The sequence below is a fragment of the Nicotiana tomentosiformis genome, chromosome 5 (assembly GCF_000390325.3).
Source record: "Nicotiana tomentosiformis chromosome 5, ASM39032v3, whole genome shotgun sequence".
Classification (NCBI taxonomy): domain Eukaryota; kingdom Viridiplantae; phylum Streptophyta; class Magnoliopsida; order Solanales; family Solanaceae; genus Nicotiana; species Nicotiana tomentosiformis.
In genome coordinates this window covers 97,901,038-97,921,499 of record NC_090816.1, presented here as the reverse complement: position 1 = coordinate 97,921,499, position 20,462 = coordinate 97,901,038, and the positions used below count along the sequence as shown (strand labels likewise).

Below are 20,462 nucleotides of genomic sequence, written 5' to 3'. Positions count from 1 at the left end.
TCTACCCTTCTTCACTTAAAAATACTTAAACAATAATTAGAACATTAGTTGAAGATAATCAAATTTTGATTCTCTAAAATATAAGGACAGTTGAAATCAAGGAAGCGCAAGTCAGTTTTATAAGTATTTAGTTTCAAATTTTCAATAAGCTATTAATTACTAGAAATACTTCATTATCAAATTTAACCCTTTCTAGTAGTGTTTTTACAAGCAAAAGGCAGAAAATACTGGCTCATGGGCTTGAATTGAAAAGCGAGAAGTGAAGCGCATACTTCTTTAAAGTGAAGCACACAATTTATCAAATTACAAAAAATACTATACATATAGTTTTTGGTGTAGGTTCTCTGCTATTTGGTTACAACTTGTATATGTGGTTTTCCCTTCCATTAATAAAATTACTTACCTTATCAAAAAAATAATAAAATAGTACTATAATAATCAACTTGCAACTAGAAGAATTAATTTCAGCATCCAATATACAATAATGCCGATACTTTATAAAAAACAATACAATAATGCCAATATTAACGCTGTTCCTCAAAGTTGAAATTGAACGAATGAGCTGCTTTTCGGTGGGTTTAATTGCGCATTATCATTCGAAGCACATATTTCTTTATAGCGTATGGTTTCTCCGTCAGTGAGAACCTCTTGGTTCACATGGCTTTTAATAATATTCTTAAAAAACTTATGAGGGACATTATGGGATGGATTGAATGGTTGCAAAAAATCTGCTTAGTGAGCTGGGAATCGGTTATGACACCAATCTGGACTCTGGAATAGAGTACTGGCATCCGAAGATGAACCACATTTAATTGAGCACTTGTAGGATTAGTTATGAAAAAGTCTCACAGAAGGAAAAAGTCTCATGGAGGAAAGCAATTAAGCTGAAGTATGTTGTAAAATGTAAAACAATATAGGGGGTTCTTAGACAAGAGATGTCACCGTATGATGCAACTCCATGAAAAGGGATTATGCAATAGAATATATTCTTCAAGAGTTATAGTATTCTCGGTGGGGAATGGGAAGCAAATTTGGTGTTGGCTCGATTTTGGTGTGGCGATATGCTCTAAAAGATGAGATTTCCCACCTTTCTCCCATAGCATTTAAAATTCTTAAAAGGGATGAAGGATACCATGCATTGAGCATGCATTAGAAGAAGCATAGTGGTTTGGGAGAATGAAGAACTGAAGAGATTTCTAGCGGAAGTATATACTTCTAAAATATTTGGGAAGGTTGGTAAAATGACATGGAGGGTTCGTCATCATCATACTATGAAGTCATGATTTTAGGTGATCCGAGACTAATGTCGATGTTACATGGAGACTGAAGGTACCCAAGAAAATCCTAACATGGTGCAATGTGGGCATCGATGTTGTTGTTAGTTGTTATTTCTTGTTGTTGTGGTTGCTCTGATGGTAAGCAACCTCCACTTCCAACCAAGAGGTTGTGGGTTCGAGTCACCCCAAGAGCAAGGTGGGGAGTTCTTGGAGGGAAGAATGCCGAGGGTCTATTGGAAACAGCCTCTCTATCTCATGGTAGGGGTAAGGTCTGCCGTCTGCGTACACAGTACCCTCCCCAGACCCCACTAGTGAGATTATACTGGGTTGTTATTTCTTGTGCAAAATTCGGGAGAGGATGTAAAAGTTAGAAGACCTACAAATTGGATACTACATAAAAAACCCTACAAATTGGATATTGGAAGAAAAAAGTTATGGAAGATTACTCTTTTATGCATTCTTGTGCTAGTATGGAGAGAGATGCGATCATAAGAATTAAGAACTCAAGTATTAAATGTCAAGACTCTCTTTTTCCTGTTAACTTTTGGTGTAGATGAAATTCCTTGTGCGCTCGGTATGTTGTTGGATGTTTTTAGCTGAAATAAGTGATATATCATTAATATGCATCAAGAAAATGCAAAGATTACAAAAGAGGGAAATTCTCAGCTAAAAAAAAGACAAAGAAACTATCACAAAACTAGTGAGCTGATGAATTCCACTAATGTATCAATACTAAATACATGAGTGTGGTTAAACCAACTAAAAAGATTAACCAAACGTCTAACCTTAAAGAGTATGGGTGGGAGTTGAGATGCCATCAAAACATCTTTGGTTCCTTTCTGTCCATATGCACCACAAAATGCAAGCAGGACCATGAGCTCCAGCTCACAAACTCCTCTCGGATATTGCCTGGCATAGACCATTGCAGCCATAAGGGTGACACAAACATATTCCAAATATCAGCTGCAACTAGGCACTGAAGAAATAAGTGGTTGATAGATTCTGAATTGCTAAGGCATATGTTCCATTTGTTGGCTAGCTTAAAGCTTCTCCTGATAAGGTTATCCCGTGTTAAACATGCACAATTTAGGGTGATCCAACTAAAGCAACATTTAGGTTATCCTGTGTTAAACATTTTGGAGGTTTTCCACATACTTGTAGTCATTTGTCTTGTATTTTCAACACAAAAGCATATTTGAAATTGAAGAAAAAGCTTACCTACCAAATTAAATATCCAAATTCCTTTAGTGCTGTCCAAATATGTGTCCGCTTAGTTCATCTTGAAGGGAAGGAGACTACGTGTGGAGTGCATGCTATAAAGAGTGGGAAGGTTGAGGAGAATACAAAGTTTTATGAAGATGCTTCCCGAAAAATGGAGAGCTAGAGTAGTTTTGGATGGTAATGTGAAAGTATGGCTGAATGAAGTTTAAATTTGGAGATGTATAGTATGATGATCCGTTGGTTTTAGTTTTCTAGCCTTTTATGACACTTTCATTTGGGGTGTGGTTTGGAGGAATATTATGAAGGGGTGGGAAGACTTCATCCGCAATATAACTTTCAGAGTGGGAGATGGAAGTAGAATAAGCTTTTGGAGTCACATGTGGTGTGGAGAAGAGACCTTAAGACATATTCCTGACATTATCTCCAGCTTGAAGGAGTCGACAATATGACACATGTGGATGTTGGGGTTTGGGGGGGGGATGGGAATGAGTTCATTGGGATATAAGTATTTGGAGGAATCTTCAAGATTGAGAAGTAGTTGAATTCCAAGGCTTGGTTGAATTGCTTTACAAGTAAAGTATATCAAATATTAGTCAGAACTTTATGGAGATGGGGAATGGGAAGCGATGGATTTTTTTCATTTAAGTCATACTATCATAAGCTTTGGTGAGAAAGGAATCGATTTTTTTGGACTTATCGGTTTGGATTCCTAGAGCAAGAAAGAAGGTGTATTTGTTTACTTGATTAGCTGTGAGGGGGAACTAACCTGACGGTTGAGAATTTGGGAAAAAGAGGATAAATATATTATTTGGCGCTTTATGTGCAAATGTTGAGATGAAGGTGTGAAACACCTTCCTCCCACATTACGGGTGGTAACTCGCGTGTCTGAGATGCTGAGATGGTTCCAGCCGCAATGACAATGCTGGGCACATTAAAGGAAGCACTCATCTAGTTGGACTTTCAGAAGAAGGATGTGAAGTTAGAGAGCATCAGATGTTGCACCATTAGCACCCATGTGGGTCTTGTGGAAGGAGAGAAATATCCATCGTATGTTAATAAGAGAGTTCAAATGTGTTGCAATAAGGAAATAAAAAATCTTTATACACAAAAGAGAATGATTTAGACCTATTGGGAGTAGTGTCAAATGCGGCTTGAAGCAAAGTACAACATAGGCCATGTGCAATGTGTCACTTTTAGTGTGCTTCAGTGAAGATGCCAAAGCGCTAAGGTTTGCACATCCGCAAAAACTACCCAACCAATAACTTCTTTGCAAAAATTTAGGTTACTTTATGACACTCACGGCCTCTGACTTGAAAAAAGGCAGCAGTAACCAATACATATAGCCCGCAAAATAAAATATTAATGTAAATAAAACAGTATGGATGGATTAATATATCTAGCGTAGGGATAATAAATTATTTCCTCCGTTTTAAAAAGATTGGCACTATTTCCTTATTAGTGTGTTTCAAAAAGATTGACGCCTTTCAATATTTCCTTAATAAGAATCATTTATAACCACACAAATGCTATGACAGGTTTCAGACCACAAGTTTTAAAAGTTTTATAGCCACACATATCTCAAAAGTCTTTCCCTTCTTATTAAAGTTTGTGCCAAGTCAAACTAAAACAATCTTTTTGAAATTGAGGGAGTATGAAATTTTTTAATTTATAAGAAAGCTAGCTTCTAAATCGCCTATCAAGGAAAAAAGAGCTAGTCACTGAATCTGAATTTTTAGAAAATAATAACTGCAATAAAATTTAAGGTAGTCTTTGCAGTTGGTAACTTTTTTATAACCGAGAAATCTCCGAGAGCTAGTTGCACACAGTTCTAGACTAGGTGTATGATGGGCCCTCCTCTCTACCCTTTTTCACTTTAATACCAAACTTTTGTCAATGGCAAGGTTTGAATGTGATGTGCCATAACCCACACATCATGAGCTGAATTCTTACCACTCGACCAATGCCCCGGGGCAAAATAGCATTCTCTTAACTAGTACACAGGCATGTCCTATTAGTCTCTGCCCTTTTTTTTAAATGGTTTTACAATATATATTTCATTTGATTTCTTACTTGTCTTTTGTGGTTTATGAGTAATCTTTTCTTGATCATATATATATATATATATACTTTTTTTTTCATGCATATATATTTTTCCTTTATTCTGCATACAAGTGCGCTTTAATTAAGCTTTGCACTTAAAGTCCAAATACCTTTTGTGCTCTACTCAGTATGCTTGTTGAACTACTGATCGTGAATTATCTTTTGGGTTTTTAATATGTGATTTATTAGCATAAACTGAAGCATACTTTAATTAGCAATGATATATCTAACTTTTTCGTGTTCATGTACTTAAAGATCTCTTCTGATTCAAAAAAATCGGACCAATGGTTTGCTTGCAGCGAAAATGAAAATTTATTGGATGCTCAAGTTCCATTTGTTCCATCTGTTGAGGTTATGGTGAAGGCTTTGATTGTAATGTCGTCTGCTACTTTGGCTGCTGCACCAAGTGCGTGTTTGCAAGTTGTTTTTTGCTCGCATCATCCATGCCTAATTGGCACAGCTAAAAGAAATTCTGTGTGGAGGGTAATGTACTACTCTTGCTCGTGCCTGGATCCTTCTCAATATCTGTTGATTAGATTGGATTTCTCTTTGACACCTCCAAACAAGAAATAGAAAAAAAAGAAATATTAAGCTGCTCTTTACCTGATGCATCCTAAAATGATTTAATATTTCCTTTTAATTCTTCCTTTTTTTCCTTTAATTTTATTCTGGTTTGGGAAGCAAGGAGGAAGAGTAGCTTGGGAAAAGAAGCAATGTCATAAAAATACTCACTGTAACATAAATCTACAATATACTAAACAATATCTAAAACCTGGTCATATCCCTGTTTGTATGAACTTATATGATCCAACTTCCTCTCATCCTCAATCACTGCAAACATTTCCTGACTCTGGCTGGATGAGCCCAAAGGATAAAATATTAATATATGGATAGGATTTAATTCATTTACCAATGATGACACAGCTTTCTTAACAATTGTACAAATTCGAGTACACATACTTTGGTGTGTACTGTGATGAAATTTAGCACTTTGCTCTTAACAGTGATAACAAGTAGGACGATTAAATCCACTAGAATCTCTGATAATCAATTAGGTAATAGTTGTAATGTCAACAGACAACACTCTTGACTCTATGTTTCTGTAATACTTTTGATGATCATACTTTAGGAGGTTTTAATGCTTTTAGCTAAATATTGCTGAAAAGTATATAAGGTTTGCCATATGTGCCACTACAGTTGTATCTTTTCGAAGTTTGTGAAGATTATCCTAACCATCTAAACTTAGGAAAGTTGACGAGAATGGTAACGATTGTGTACTTGAAAGTGTCTTGTCCTTTGAAACATATAGTTAAAAGTTTACTTTTAGCTTTTCTCGTTACCACACATGTTTGTTTGCCACATATAGTTGGAACTTCTTATGAATATAATAAGTGAGGTATTTTACCAGACAATTGTATGAGGGTTTTTTCTTGCATAGTGTTTGGTCTTATCAGGTTTTGTTTATATGAACTTGTTCTTTTTCCCCCTCTTTTGTTGCCTTTAATTTCTAACTTTCCTTCTAGTTGAGAAATTATCTTATGCATATTTCACTTAATCACTTGGCTAAACCTCTTTTGTTTTTGTTTTGTCAGAGGGTGCAAAAATGTTTGCTAAAACATGGTATTGATGTCATTGGTCTTGTCACAACTAATGTGGTTGGCTTGTGCAAGGTGAACTGCAACTTCTTTGCTGTTATTTTCCTTATTTTTGTGGAAGAACATTGTTGTCTTTAGAAAGATCTACATATCATTAAGGAATGCTGAGATGGAAAGTTTTGGAAAACAATATTGTTTATACACATAGTTCTGCATCATGTCAAAATCATGCTTACCTCTTTCTCTCCCCTCTTTTATTGCCTGATAACTTCAAATGGAGTTGGACGAGGGGAAGTAAAAGTAGAGGCTATGGGCTGCTTCTCTTACTTGGTAAGGAAGTGAGAGCGAGAGGACGTTAAAGTGTAGGAATATTCAAGCCCTCCATGCCAGTTTTATAATCCTTCCATAACTGGGTGGGAAGGTTGAAGCACTTTTACTTCCTATCAAATGCATCAAACAACTAAAAATAAATCATCAATAATCGCATAAATGAAGTAAATGAATACTCCCTTTCACATTTCTCTCTCCTTCCTGGAGCCAAACAGAATGTTATTTCAACTGGGAATCATCCCTCATTGACATACGGTCAGTAACTTATCCCATAATTTTAACTTTCAGGGTTTGTTGGGATCGACGGGTCTGCTGAGTGGTAATCATTTTGAGCAAGAGGCAGCAATAAACTCCTTATCAACTTTGATGTCCATGTTACCTAAAGAAACCTACACAGAGTTTGAGAAGGTTATTTGCATGGTTTTGTTGAAGTTATTGTTTGTCACTTGTTATTGCTTAATCTGGTTATAAATTCTTTAATTCTCCTCGCCAGCACTTCAACAATCTTCCAGACCGTAGCACGCATGATATGTTATCTGAAAATGACATTCAGGTAATATCATTACCTTTCCTGTTGCTAGATTCGATGATGATTGCAACTCATGATCTTTAGAATTTTATGGATGTATCTGATAGTTAACAATCATATGCTTGGATACACCGTATAATGAGTATGTGTGCAATTTAATGCAAGTTACTTGATCTATATTTGGGTATGTTATCTTCATGTCTTATATCTGGCATTTAAGCATGTTCAAGTTAGTACATGTCAATTGTATGAGAGCTTTGGAGAGAGAGAGACAGAGAGGTAGAGACATTATATGGGTCCTCTGAACTTGTGATCTTGTAAATATTTCCCCCCAATTAATGCTGATACTTTTCCACAGCCTGGATCAGCCCTCACTAACCCTCATGATGACAAGCTCTTTTAGTCCCCTTAAGGGGTTTGCTTGTAACTTATTTGCTATATTTTAGTTAATTTTGTGTTTCAGGTTGTAACTATTTTTCTTTGTTTATACTTTGTTACATGCCTAATCTTCTTATCCTGCCCAACCAACTCAATTAGCTGCAAAGAAACATCTTCTCATTAATCAGATATTGTAAGACTAATAAGCCTGTTGATGCTCTTTCATCTGCAAGTCACAGACTTTTATATAGAATGAAAACAAATTTGCTAATTATTTATCATAAATGGCTAAGGATATTTTTTTTGGAAACAGTAAAGTCCGATTGTTAAACCATGGTCCTAATCATTTGAATCAGGCCTGTGCAAGAGACACTAAACTTTCTTTTACCCTGTAGATTAAAAGCCTGAGGAATTACTGCCCATGAAAATATGCCGGTGAAGCATTGACCTCTAACTGACCTGAACTCTTTGCCTTTGGAAAACTTACCTCTGAGATCCTATCAAAGAAGCATATGTTTTGCCTGCTAGATTTTCTAGCAGAGGTTTTAATGCTAACTATTATTATTATAATGCTGACAGCCGAATGTCAGTGGTCATATCTCAGATTCAAATCACCCAACTCTATGGCTCCTCTTTTCTGTCTTTTTTCTTTTTCATTTATCTTGAGTATTTCGGTGGAGCAGGAGGGGAAGGGGTAGTAAGTTACCAAATTTTCAAAATATTTTTTGAGATTCATTATTCTCTCCGATATCGTATAGAGCTATTGTTTTCTTGCTTCCTAATAAGTGTGTTTAAAGTCATTAGCCGTTTATTTGATTTATATCCTATTTTGGCTTTGTTTCACCGGTTCTTTTTATTTTCTTAATAGCTATTTACTGACTAATCTTCTGATTTTGCTTCTTGCATTTAGATTTTTCAAACTCCTGAAGGGTTGCTTTCTACTGAACAAGGGGTTTACATTGCTGAATCTGTTGCAACTAAGAACACAAAACAACCAAAAGGCCGTTTTAGGCTTTACGATAATAGTGATGGCCCTGTGAGCATACAATCTATCTTTCCCAGGTCCAGAATTAAATATCTTCTGTATTTACTTCTCTTAAGGAAGAGATTTCTTTTGCATACAGGACCAAATGAATTCTAATCATACTGTAAGGCGTGAGCCCTCTAGCAAAGAGGTTACCGGAGTGGCAAAAAAAGATGGTGGAAAATCATCAAAGAAAGCTGGTACCTTTTTGATATTTTCCGTTTCTGTTGAACTTATTTTAATTATAGTAGATATTTTTGTTAATCATCTATTCCATTGTGATATTTTATTTCTTTTAGATAATAAAGATAAGGGAAAAAGTGCAAAGGAAGAGGCACGGGAGGTGCAGCTAAGGGAGGAAGCATGTATACGTGAAAAGGTCATGGTTGTAAAAGAGAATCTTTCTTCAATGTTGAAAGCTCTGGGAGAAATGGCCATAGCTAATCCTGTTTTCACTCACAGTCAGTTACCTTCCTTGGTTAGTGTGCTCTATGCTCTCCGCTATCCAACATAATATCGTCTGTACATTAAGAAGGTGTCATTTAATATATATTCTACTCAACCAAACCACCCCCATCCATAAAATAAAGGCCTATGTTCCTAAGGAAATATGTAAGAAATATCAGTGAGGTGTGGAAATTTCAACTATTCTCTTCAGTTTGATCACTATAAGTCTGTGACTGTCCAGAGGGGAATATCTGGATTATGATTTTCTGCTGGTCTTATTATTATGGTAAATCATATAGTGAGGAATGAGCATCTTAGAGTATCTTTTCATTGTTCCTATTATGTCGTGCAAAAATGTTGCTACTAAATGGTAACAGTTTGATGCAACTTTCTGTCGGTTAGTTAAAGACGAAAACGGTCAGCAAAAAGGACCACAAGTGGGTCTTTTGAGGAAATCTGTACTACAAGTGCAAGTAGAGCTAAGTTTGGTTTGTCTCTAAAGTTGGATTTTATCATAGCTCTAAGGAGGGTGGATTTTTCTCAGAAAAGCACCAACTCTTTCTTAACCTATTGTGGCATACTTTGAAGTTCAGACTTCAGACATGTTAGATTTTGATGGCCCTCGGTAAAAACATTAATTGTCATATTTCCAGCTGGTGGTTGAACACCTGACCTACCTGATATTGCTCGATTTATTTAATATTAATGAACATATGGGCCAATTAGACAGGTGAAATATTATTCTTGCATTTAAAATATGCAAAAACTGTACATAGTTAAGCTGCATATATCAATCATGCTTGCAAGACAACTTGCAAAAGAGAGGCTACAACTCAGTTAGTTCTATCCATGCTAAAGAGAGATGGAAGTAACTGCGGCATATTCGTACAGTGCAAGGTGAGAGCTAAACTCTGGGATATGCTTCTTAATATGCTAAACTTGAAATGGGCAATGCTATAATCTCAAGAGCTACTATTTTGATGGAATAGAAAAATTACCACCACGAACAGAAGGATGTGGAACAAAATCCCTGCATGCATATGCTGGATAATTTGGAAGGAGAGAAACTGGAGTCAGGTGTTCCGAAATAGAGCAACGGCCCATCAGTAAAATCAAGTTGACTGCATAATTTTTATAAAAAGGAACTAATAGAGAACAGAAAAGCTCATAAAGTTCATCCGTGTTGTACAAGACTAGGAAGTTTTCCTTTTGTCCTCATGTAAATATCCACGCGCCCAGAACCTTGCAGACTATGTAGGTTAGTATATAAGGAAGTCCAGTGCAATCTTTTGCTGCAGAGCACTTTCTTGGTGCTGCTTATTAAGCTTTACTTTGCCTGATAAACATCTATATAGTTAAGCTGGAAAATAGATGTTGATTGTTGTACTAGGGGAAGCGAAAATTAGGAACACTAATTTAGCTATGGGGTGTTGAGCCGGATAGTAAACATTTCTTTCATCTTTGTTGAGTTTATCCGACTTCAATTATCGGAATAGTTCATTTGACCCTGTTCTACCCTGATTCTATTTTGGTAGACTGGTATCTTTGTGTTTTCGTGAACTTAAGTTAGAGACTTTACCCTAACTAATAGTTATCTTCTGGATTTTTCTGTCTTATCAAAATGATATAATTCCATGTGCCTATAATGCCAATAGAAAAGAAATCTGGGCCGGTGTGTAACTTTTCTAGTGTATCGGAGTTGTACTTTTGAGGGTCATACCCTTGTATGTTGCTGTCTTTAACTCTTTTGTTTGATCTGATCTTTAGGTGAAGTTTACCAATCCTCTTCTACGGTCACCAATAGTTGGTGATGTGGCTTATGGAACGCTGGTGAAGCTTTCAAAGTGTACTGCTGCTCCTCTTTGTAACTGGGCTCTTGAAATTGCAACAGCATTAAGGTTAATTATGTCAGAGGATGTTAATGTCTTATGGGGTCAAATTCCTTCTGCTGGTGAGGAGGTATCAAATGAAAGGCCTGGTCTCTTTGAGCGCGTGACAAATGGCTTATCTGTCTCTTGCAAAACCGGTTCTATCCCTGTGGATTCATTTACTTTTGTTTTCCCTGTAAGTTTATGATCTGATCATGTATATCATACTCCCCTAACTTTACTTTTCTGGTGGTAATTATTCTTTCCTTGTCATTGACATTCTCTGATATATATATTTTTAATTTTTCCTTTTTGTTGCATGCCTAGATAATGGAGAGAATATTGTTATCTCCCAAGAAGACCAGACTTCATGATGATGTTCTCAAGATAATATTCTTGCATTTGGATCCGATTTTACCCCTACCTAGAGTTCAAATGCTCTCAGTTACGATCATTATAGCTTCTTGTTGTTTATACCTTGATAAACATTCCTGTATCTATTTTTGACGGGTTATCTTGGTGTTTTTATAGGTTCTTTACCATGTCCTGGGGGTTGTTCCTGCTTATCAAGCATCTATTGGACCGGCACTAAATGAGTTATGCCTTGGGCTGCGATCAGCTGAAGTGGCACCTGTATGTGGTGTGGTTATGATTTCTTCTGTGAGTTTCCACATAAGATTTATGATCTCTTGTGTTTCATGCTCTTTGCAGGCTCTATCTGGTGTTTATGCTAAAGATATCCATGTAAGGATGGCTTGCTTAAATGCTGTGAAATGCATTCCTGCTGTGTCTCGTCATTCTGTCCCACAAAGTAGTGAAATTGCCACCTGCATCTGGCTTGCTTTACATGATCCTGAAAAGGTATTACACATTCTTGCAAAAGTTCCTTTTCTAGTGATAATTGCTCTAACTCTAGATTTTCAGTTCCTTAAATATTAATATGATATGTTATTCAGATCTGCACAATGACCCGTAAGCATTTTACTTTGGTCAAGTATAGTTCCCGCACATAGGTTAAGTGTCTATTTTTATTATGGTTGCACTAGTGTCTGCCATCAAGTACAATATGTTTTCAAATATCAGTAGTAATAAAAATTCAAGATTTCACGTTAGAAAAGAGTTTAGACTTTTAGTCTAGCTTAACATTCCACATCATTAATGAGCTCCAATATGTGCTTGTCAAGGGCAGGAGGCAACTGGATTTACTTCCTTTCTCTTCTGTTTTCCTGGAAAGCTATTTCGGTTCTCCTTGTGAGTTTCGGATTATTAATTTTATCATTTATTCTTGTGACATAAAGCATCCCTTGTCCACCTTTCAAATTGTTTAACAGCTCCTGTATCATTTATCTGGGGGAATATGTGGCAGATATGTTGTCCTTTCTAATGTCTGATTGAAGGACTTGAAAGTCCAATTTACAAAACATAAACTAGGAACACAAAGAAATTAGAAGAGATATGAGTACTCTACGAAACGTTCTCCAACTTGTGTTGCAGTAACAAAAGTGCAAAACCAACATGGAGCTAAATATATTGGGTTCTGTTTTTCATGGTATTGGTCCTATGGTTTGGTTCCTCCCATCTGTCACTTTTTGAGCATTTACCTGACTAACAATATCTTCCTGCCCACATTATACAGTTCCGCACTTCCTGTTAGTTGAAAGTGACTAAAAGCAATGATTTGAACTTAGGTAAATCTTAGGACCTTAATAACTTCGTATCTGAACAGTCTGGTCTTATGATATTTGCTGAATTAGTTAATCAACTATAAGCTTGAGTATCTTAAGTTGGGTTGTCTATGTAGCAGCAATTCAGACATTCATTTCAAAATTTTGGTACTAATTGTTCTGATTCAATATTTTTATTCTCTGTCCAAAATGTTATCGTGACAGTATGAACTTTGTGTGTTATCTATTCAGTGTGTTGCTGAAGCTGCTGAAGACATCTGGGATCATTACGGATATGACTTAGGGACAGATTACTCAGGCATCTTCAAAGCTCTTTCCCATGTTAATTATAATGTGCGAGTGGCTGCTGCTGAGGCCTTGGCTGCTGCTTTAGATGAAAGTCCAGATACGATACAGGTTTTTTTAGCTTCTATATTCTGTTTACTGGAAATGTATTGAAAGTTCTCACTGACAATTGTGGAAGTTTTTTGGATAAACAATGCTTTCAGGAATGTCTTTCAACTTTATTTTCTTTGTACATCCGTGATGTTGGTTCTGGTGAAGACAACATCGATTTTGGCTGGATAGGCAGACAAGGAATAGCATTGGCTTTACTTTCTGTGGCAGATGTTCTTAGAGCAAAGGACCTTCCTGTTGTTATGACATTCCTAATTTCAAGGGCACTGGTAGTAATTTCTTTTTTCTGAATAAAAGGTGTTGTTAGTCATGTCTAAGTTTTAATATATCATACTAGATGATAAAACCTAAGATCTGCAAATTTGCTTTTCGTTAAAACCTAAGATCTGCATTTTTTCTTTTCATTCTCTTTCTCTCTCTCTCTCGGTGTGTGTGTGTCTCTCTCTCAAAAGATTTCTAGATGATATCACTAACAGGTGCATGGGAGTTTTTATTTACTTTGACGCATGCTGATTTTGGCAATGAAGGTCTTCAAGAGTTTGTCTTGCTATCATGATACTAAACGTGACAACTCTCTTAAAATTGAAATATCCTTGCCGAGATATTTTTTTCCTTGGCTTTTAAGGAGCTCCCTCCTTTTATTTAAGGTTTTAAAGCACAGATCACTCGTAAGTTTCTGTTTTATGAAATTTCGTGCTTCACTTAGTATTGTAAACCGTCGAAATAAACTTTTTAGAAATATGTGAAATTTCATAAAAAAGGTTATATCATTTGGGTTTGACTAATGTGGCTTTGGAATCGCAGGCGGATCCTAATGCAGATGTTAGAGGAAGAATGATAAATGCCGGTATAGTTATTATTGACAAACATGGAAGAGACAATGTCTCACTGCTATTCCCTATTTTCGAAAACTACTTGAACAAAAAGGTATGGCATTTTATTTTCCACCATCATCTATTTGGTTTACTGTCTAGAGGTTTTATACCTTTGGGATGGGGTTAAATTATCGGTAGTTGAGTTTTTTGTGTTGACTCCTATTGCCCGTTTGTGGATGTTAAAAGCTAGTTATAGTCTTTTAATATATATCATATGTTAAAATATCGTACAATGCCCAACTAATTGTTGATTGGGCAGGCTTCAGATGAGGAGAAATATGATCTGGTCCGTGAAGGTGTAGTAATATTTACCGGAGCTTTGGCAAAGCATTTGGCCAAGGTAACTGATCTTCCCTCTTATAAACTTGGTCCTTTGTAAAGAATGGTGACGTCTTAAGATGCTAGTTCCTTATACCATGTCTATTTTGGAACAGGATGACCCTAAGGTTCACGCAGTTGTGGAGAAGTTGCTGGATGTACTCAACACTCCTTCTGAAGCTGTTCAGCGAGCTGTCGCTACCTGCCTTTCTCCACTTATGCAAGCAAAGCAGGTTAGTTAAGCATATTCTAGAAAAGCTTCTGTATACCATTTAACTGTAACGAGTGCGAATGATTGCCACATTTCAAGACTGTAATTCTTGAACAATCTGCAGTTATTAAACTCCCATTTAACTGTAACGAGCGCGAATGATTGCCACATTTCAAGACTGTAATTCTTGAACAATCTGCAGTTATTAAACTCCTGTTATTGCAGTCAAAGGTGTTTTCTTTTGTTTGCTGCCAGGCTACATAGACTTTATGTAACATACATGTGTCACAAGGATATGATTTGGCTTGGTTACTTTGTCTAAATCCTACATAATACGCCAACTTGCTAAAATTTAGATGTGCCCTACCAATTAAAAAGAAGAAGACACGTGCCTGTACCCATTCCATGTCGACGTCCATGTCCATGTCCATGTCCATATTTAAGTCCACATAAAATAGGTTTACTGTGTGGAATGATATATCATATATTCTTGTGAATTGTGCTAACTTTACTTCTCTCCTCTAGAAGGGTCTTACTTTTTAGCAAAGCAAGTAAAAAGAACCACCGTGACAGTATTTAGAACCATCTGTTTCTTCCTACTTTGCATGAATCTTGCAGTCAAGCCTTTCAGTTTTATGGCGAGTAAAATCCAATATGTTAAGCTATCTTGAATTTTGGTTCCTTTTTCCTTCAGGCTATCAGTGTTCTGAGGTGGTAACTGGAGACTTATTTGGTCAACTACAGACCTATTCTCATGTATTTACCATGCCAATTCTGATAGTTCCTTGAGATTTTCTGAAGGACTTCTTGTCTCACTTAGCTTTTAAATTTGTTTGTATTTTGTAATTCAAAATTTCAAATTCCTGGAAGGGATTTTGTTCTTTTCAACCTTAACATCTATTTAAAAGGATGAAAAGTAACAGTGGGGAGGAAAGTGGTATATGATCCCCACTTTCTCTTCCAATCTAGTTCGTGAAGCATTCTCTCTACTTCTTGTTCTGTACTGCGTAAAGTCAGGGAAATATTATTATTAATTTTAGTGACCTGACAAGAGGGGTTGCTCTAGTGGTGAGCACCCTCCACTTCCAACCAAGAGGTTGTGAGTTCGAGTCACCCCAAGAGCAAGGTGAGGAGTTCTTGGAGGGAGGGAGCCAAGAGTCTATCGGAAACAGCCTCTCTACCCTAGGGTAGGAGTACGGTCTGCATACACACTACCCTCCCCAGACCCCACTAGTGAGATTATACTGGGTTGTTGTTGTTGTTGTAGTTTGTGTCCTAATTTCGTTTCTATAACTTTGACCTTGTTTTTCTTCCAGATCTTTTGTTTGTGATCTTACTTCCTTAGTCATCTCTCTTTCTTTCTGCTGTCCAAACAAAACCTTTTGATAGTTTTTACCTTATTTGCAAGCTGAAACTGGATTCTCTTTTTGCCCATCTCTTCTCTTGCACCAGGAGGATGCACCATCTCTGGTTTCTAGGCTTTTGAATCAGCTAATGAAGAGTGACAAATACGGAGAACGCCGGGGTGCAGCATTTGGACTTGCAGGGGTAGTTAAGGGATTTGGAATATCTTGCCTGAAGAAATATGGCATTGTAAAAGCTTTACATGAAGGTCTTGCTGACAGGTTAGTCTTCTGGCATGTCTTAATCGCTCTAAAAGCTGAGGTTGAGTTATGGTTTTTAACTCAAGGGACTTTCTGTCCTTTTCCAAGGATGCGATGAAGTGTCATGAATAACAACTCAGATGAGACATCAAATAATGGAATTAGCGAGAAGAACTAATTCTTCTAATCACCTTTATCTTTGTGTGCTAGACATTGTTGATGCGAAATCTCAAGGTTACGATCGCTTGACATATACCATTTTGTATCAACGGTGATTATGTCTTTGTGGTCCAAGGATGTGTGGTGTTAAAATAGATAAACGTTTTCTTGGCTTAATTTGTGAATTAATTTTCCAAGTCGGTACCTGCCCGCAACCAAAAAAAGGGGAAACGTGACTTTGTTATCTTTTAGCTTGCCTCCTCTTTTCGTTATAGGTTTAAAGTTTGAGCTCGGCATTTAATTTCGGATTGACGTGTAGTTGATTGTTTTCTATAATAATACGGATTTTAGGATTATTTCTTGACTGGCAGTTTAGCTAGCAATAGTTGACATTGACATTGTTTCACTGATATCGCTTTGTTACGAGGTTGCTGATTTCATTATATTTCAGTAACTGCACCTCTGCATATGAAAGTTTCTCCTTCCAGGATCTGAATCGATTTTTATTAGCAGGAATTCAGCTAAGAGTCGTGAAGGTGCACTGCTTGCATTTGAATGCTTCTGTGAGAAGCTTGGGAAGTTGTTTGAACCGTATGTCTGCATGCCCATCAGTTTATATTTCTTTTCTCCGTAACATGATACAAGTGAAATGCTTATCCTCGTATGTAATTTGAACTTGGATGTGGAATAAAATAATCAATTATGATTCACCTGTTTCCCTGTTTTTCCTTCAGGTATGTAATTCAAATGTTACCTTTCCTCTTGGTTTCATTCTCTGATCAAGTTGTCGCGGTGCGTGATGCTGCTGAATGTGCTGCTCGGGCAATGATGTCTCAGCTTAGTGCTCAAGGAGTGAAACTAATTCTTCCATCACTTTTAAAGGTTCTTAATTTAACTTTTCCCCTTTACCTCGGCTCACTGCAACCGACGCTATCTGTAATATATTGGTCGAGCGATGTGGTTAACTGGATGATGGAGTAATCTTGCAGAATGTAATTTATGCACACACTTAGAGTGTACTCTTATGAATACATGCTCAAAATTCTTTTTCAATGTACATCTATTCCTACATGTTTTTGTAGTTTGTTGATACTCTTAGAAATAGGAAAAATTATAGGTTTTGAGACTGCTCTTTGATGACGAGAAATTGTTGTACACCGGGCTACGTTGGTTAACCTTGAGGACTGTTTACCTGTGTAGGAATAGAGAAACTGTAGCTGTAATGCATGCTTGCTCTTTGATTTTTGAAGAACAAGTCTAACATGTCATGGATGCTTATATTGTGGGTTTGTACTACCTCTTGGCATCCGTATATTTCATCTGAATTGACAGATTGGATCCTCAGTTCCTTTGTTGATAAACCTACAATGTGTTTTGGATTCACAAAACTCATTTATTAGTTAGCCTTCATCACATGAGACCTATGTTTACTATTACTTTTCTGTGTCAGGGCCTTGAAGATAAAGCTTGGAGAACCAAGCAGAGTAGTGTACAACTTCTTGGTGCCATGGCGTACTGTGCTCCACAGCAATTGTCACAATGTCTCCCTAAGATTGTGCCCAAGTTAACTGAGGTTTGTTCTTCTGCATGCAAACGTAGAACTTACTGTCTCTGACTATAGGGCCATACTGGTCTCAGTTTCATACTGCTCTGGTAATACTGTACAGGTGCTTACTGACACTCATCCCAAGGTTCAATCAGCTGGACAGACAGCCCTTCAACAGGTTAAACAATCTCACGATCAAGTTTCTCTTGCTTCTTAGTTCTACTTCTTGCTATTTATTGTTTAGTTATGTCTTTTGTTGAATATAGGTTGGGAGTGTTATAAAGAACCCTGAGATATCTGCACTTGTCCCTACTCTTCTAATGGGTCTTACAGATCCCAATGAGTATACAAAATACTCCCTTGATATTCTCCTCCAGGTAAATGCGTTTTCTGATAACTCTGGTTTCCATGTACTTTTTTTGATAGGTAATCTGGTTTCCATGTACTTCCTGATAAGCTAATTTCTTATTCCAATACTTGCAGACAACCTTTGTGAATTCAATTGATGCTCCTTCTCTCGCTCTGCTTGTACCAATTGTACACCGTGGGCTTCGCGAAAGGAGTGCTGAAACCAAGAAGAAAGCTGCACAAATTGCTGGAAATATGTGTTCATTAGTGACAGAACCTAAGGACATGATACCATACATTGGACTACTGCTACCTGAAGTTAAAAAGGTACTTCTGGAAATAATTGGAGTAACACGTTATGATGAGCCCAAAAGTTGACTCGATTTTCTTTACATATGATTTCAGGTACTTGTGGATCCAATTCCTGAAGTTCGATCTGTTGCTGCAAGAGCCATTGGTTCTCTTATACGGGGGATGGGAGAAGAAAATTTCCCAGACCTGGTGCCTTGGTTGTTAGATACATTGAAGTCTGATGGAAGCAATGTTGAGCGTTCTGGGGCTGCACAAGGACTAAGTGAGGTATAGTTATCTCATTCGGTGTTACTTGGTTACAGTCTCTCTCTCTCTCTTGTTATAAGGAGTTGAAGACCTCCCTTTGCTGAGGATTTTCATTTCTAGAAGAAGCTGTCAGTGGGGGGGCCCAATCTCAAGCTTTTTCACTTAAAATAAATTTTGGATCTTAATTCTAAGTTAGCATTAACATGGTCTCTTACCTGTGCTTTTTGATCAAGAGGTAACTATAATAGATCTTTTTTGGACTTCAAAAAAATTTCTTCTTCCATGTTGGCAAGATTAAGGTTTTATGCTGTGTGCACACTTTGCTTGTCTTGTTTTGGTTTAGTATGGTGATTTTAACTCTAAAATAAGTTAGTGACATTGTTTGCATAAACAAGTTGAAATGGTTTTTGAGCATCTTTATCTTATTGGCTCTTCTTTCTCTTTCAAACTTGGTTGTCGTGAAGAGCAAGGACCAAGAAAAAATAATTGACAAGTACGGAAAAGCCTGTGCTTTTTGGGTGCAACATCAAGGAGTTTTGGGGGTAGTTGTGGGTGGGTGGGTCGGAGCCAGTAATACAGAACGGAGAGACTGCTTTTGATTTGCTTAGGGTTCTCGTTTTCACATTCAACCTACAATTGTTTTCTCCTCTTTCCCAGGTATTGGCCGCATTAGGAATAGAGTACTTTGAGAATATACTTCCTGAGATCATAAGAAATTGTTCTCATCAAAAGGCATCAGTTCGTGATGGGCACTTGGCGCTCTTTAGGGTAAGCACTTACATTTTTTGAAGTTTGTGTTTAGAAAGACGGATAACTTCTTCTTCTGTAAATTTTCTCATATGAATTATTTGGCTGCTTGTAGTATCTGCCAAGATCTTTAGGCATCCAATTCCAGAACTATTTGCAGCAAGTTCTGCCAGCGATCTTAGATGGTAATTTATCTCTCTTTCTCCTCCCTTTTTCCATCCATATACACAAACACATGCAGTCACACAGAGATAAACAAAAAATTAGCATTTAGTTGAAGTATTAGTTTAGTGGGCGTCTTTTATGTTTACTTGCGTGGAGACATTCCTTGAATTAACATTACTTTCTACAATAGGGTTGGCCGATGAGAATGAATCTGTGCGTGAGGCAGCACTCAGCGCCGGCCATGTTCTGGTGGAGCATTACGCAACCACGTATGCGTTTGTCATCTTCCACATCTAGTTTTAAGCTGTCTCCCGAGTTTACTTTGGAGTCCCATACCATAACCATATATTTGGATATACACAATGAAAGAGGCTATGATGAAGTGAAAAATCATGCTGTTATAGTTAAAGTTTGAATGATAATTGATCTGCTGACTATTTGCTACTCTCTGCTCTTCTTTTGTTCTATAAATTTAGATCTTTGCCTCTGCTTCTTCCTGCTGTGGAAGAAGGTATTTTCAATGATAACTGGCGTATCAGGCAGAGTTCTGTAGAGTTGCTGGGTGACCTTTTGTTCAAGGTAAGCATTGCACTTTAGCATCATATTATATAAGAAGCAGGTTTGTTAATGTTATATTTTCTTCTAGGTTGCTGGAACATCTGGAAAAGCACATCTTGAGGGCGGGAGTGATGATGAGGGTGCCAGTACTGAGGCTCAAGGACGGGCTATTATTGAGGTACTTGGAAGGGAAAAACGCAATGAAGTCCTTGCTGCATTGTATATGGTCCGAACTGATGTCAGCATAACCGTGCGGCAGGTAGTATTTGTTTCATATACTATGCGATGCTTCAATTATGGTGGTCAGACTTGTTTTGAGATGCTAATTATAGTAATTAATGAACTTTAACCACTTTGTATTTTTATTTTTCAGGCTGCTTTGCATGTATGGAAGACCATTGTTGCAAATACCCCGAAAACATTGAAGGAGATAATGCCTGTACTGATGAGCACATTGATAAGTTCTCTAGCATCTTCATCCTCTGAAAGGAGACAGGTGTGCTGGTACTCTTGTTCATAGTGA

The 20,462-nt window shown here is 37.1% G+C and overlaps 1 protein-coding gene across 2 annotated transcripts in view; it reads left to right on the top strand.

The window, feature by feature from the left end:
- LOC104085492 (protein ILITYHIA) overlaps positions 1-20,462 on the top strand; it is a 48,714-nt gene that overhangs the window by 8,042 nt on the left and 20,210 nt on the right. For both annotated transcript variants that reach the window (XM_009589547.4, XM_009589538.4), the window contains exons 11-40: positions 4,898-5,081; positions 6,191-6,268; positions 6,812-6,931; positions 7,017-7,076; positions 8,341-8,466; positions 8,555-8,654; positions 8,754-8,932; positions 10,669-10,965; positions 11,097-11,213; positions 11,301-11,402; positions 11,481-11,630; positions 12,686-12,850; positions 12,943-13,119; positions 13,655-13,777; positions 13,985-14,065; positions 14,160-14,276; positions 15,707-15,879; positions 16,531-16,608; positions 16,752-16,899; positions 17,468-17,590; positions 17,685-17,741; positions 17,830-17,940; positions 18,047-18,238; positions 18,317-18,490; positions 19,127-19,237; positions 19,332-19,401; positions 19,572-19,650; positions 19,858-19,960; positions 20,028-20,198; positions 20,313-20,435. In XM_009589547.4, the coding sequence (XP_009587842.1) occupies positions 4,898-5,081; positions 6,191-6,268; positions 6,812-6,931; positions 7,017-7,076; positions 8,341-8,466; positions 8,555-8,654; positions 8,754-8,932; positions 10,669-10,965; positions 11,097-11,213; positions 11,301-11,402; positions 11,481-11,630; positions 12,686-12,850; positions 12,943-13,119; positions 13,655-13,777; positions 13,985-14,065; positions 14,160-14,276; positions 15,707-15,879; positions 16,531-16,608; positions 16,752-16,899; positions 17,468-17,590; positions 17,685-17,741; positions 17,830-17,940; positions 18,047-18,238; positions 18,317-18,490; positions 19,127-19,237; positions 19,332-19,401; positions 19,572-19,650; positions 19,858-19,960; positions 20,028-20,198; positions 20,313-20,435 (3,889 nt within the window). The remainder of the gene's footprint in view (positions 1-4,897; positions 5,082-6,190; positions 6,269-6,811; positions 6,932-7,016; positions 7,077-8,340; positions 8,467-8,554; positions 8,655-8,753; positions 8,933-10,668; positions 10,966-11,096; positions 11,214-11,300; positions 11,403-11,480; positions 11,631-12,685; positions 12,851-12,942; positions 13,120-13,654; positions 13,778-13,984; positions 14,066-14,159; positions 14,277-15,706; positions 15,880-16,530; positions 16,609-16,751; positions 16,900-17,467; positions 17,591-17,684; positions 17,742-17,829; positions 17,941-18,046; positions 18,239-18,316; positions 18,491-19,126; positions 19,238-19,331; positions 19,402-19,571; positions 19,651-19,857; positions 19,961-20,027; positions 20,199-20,312; positions 20,436-20,462) is intronic.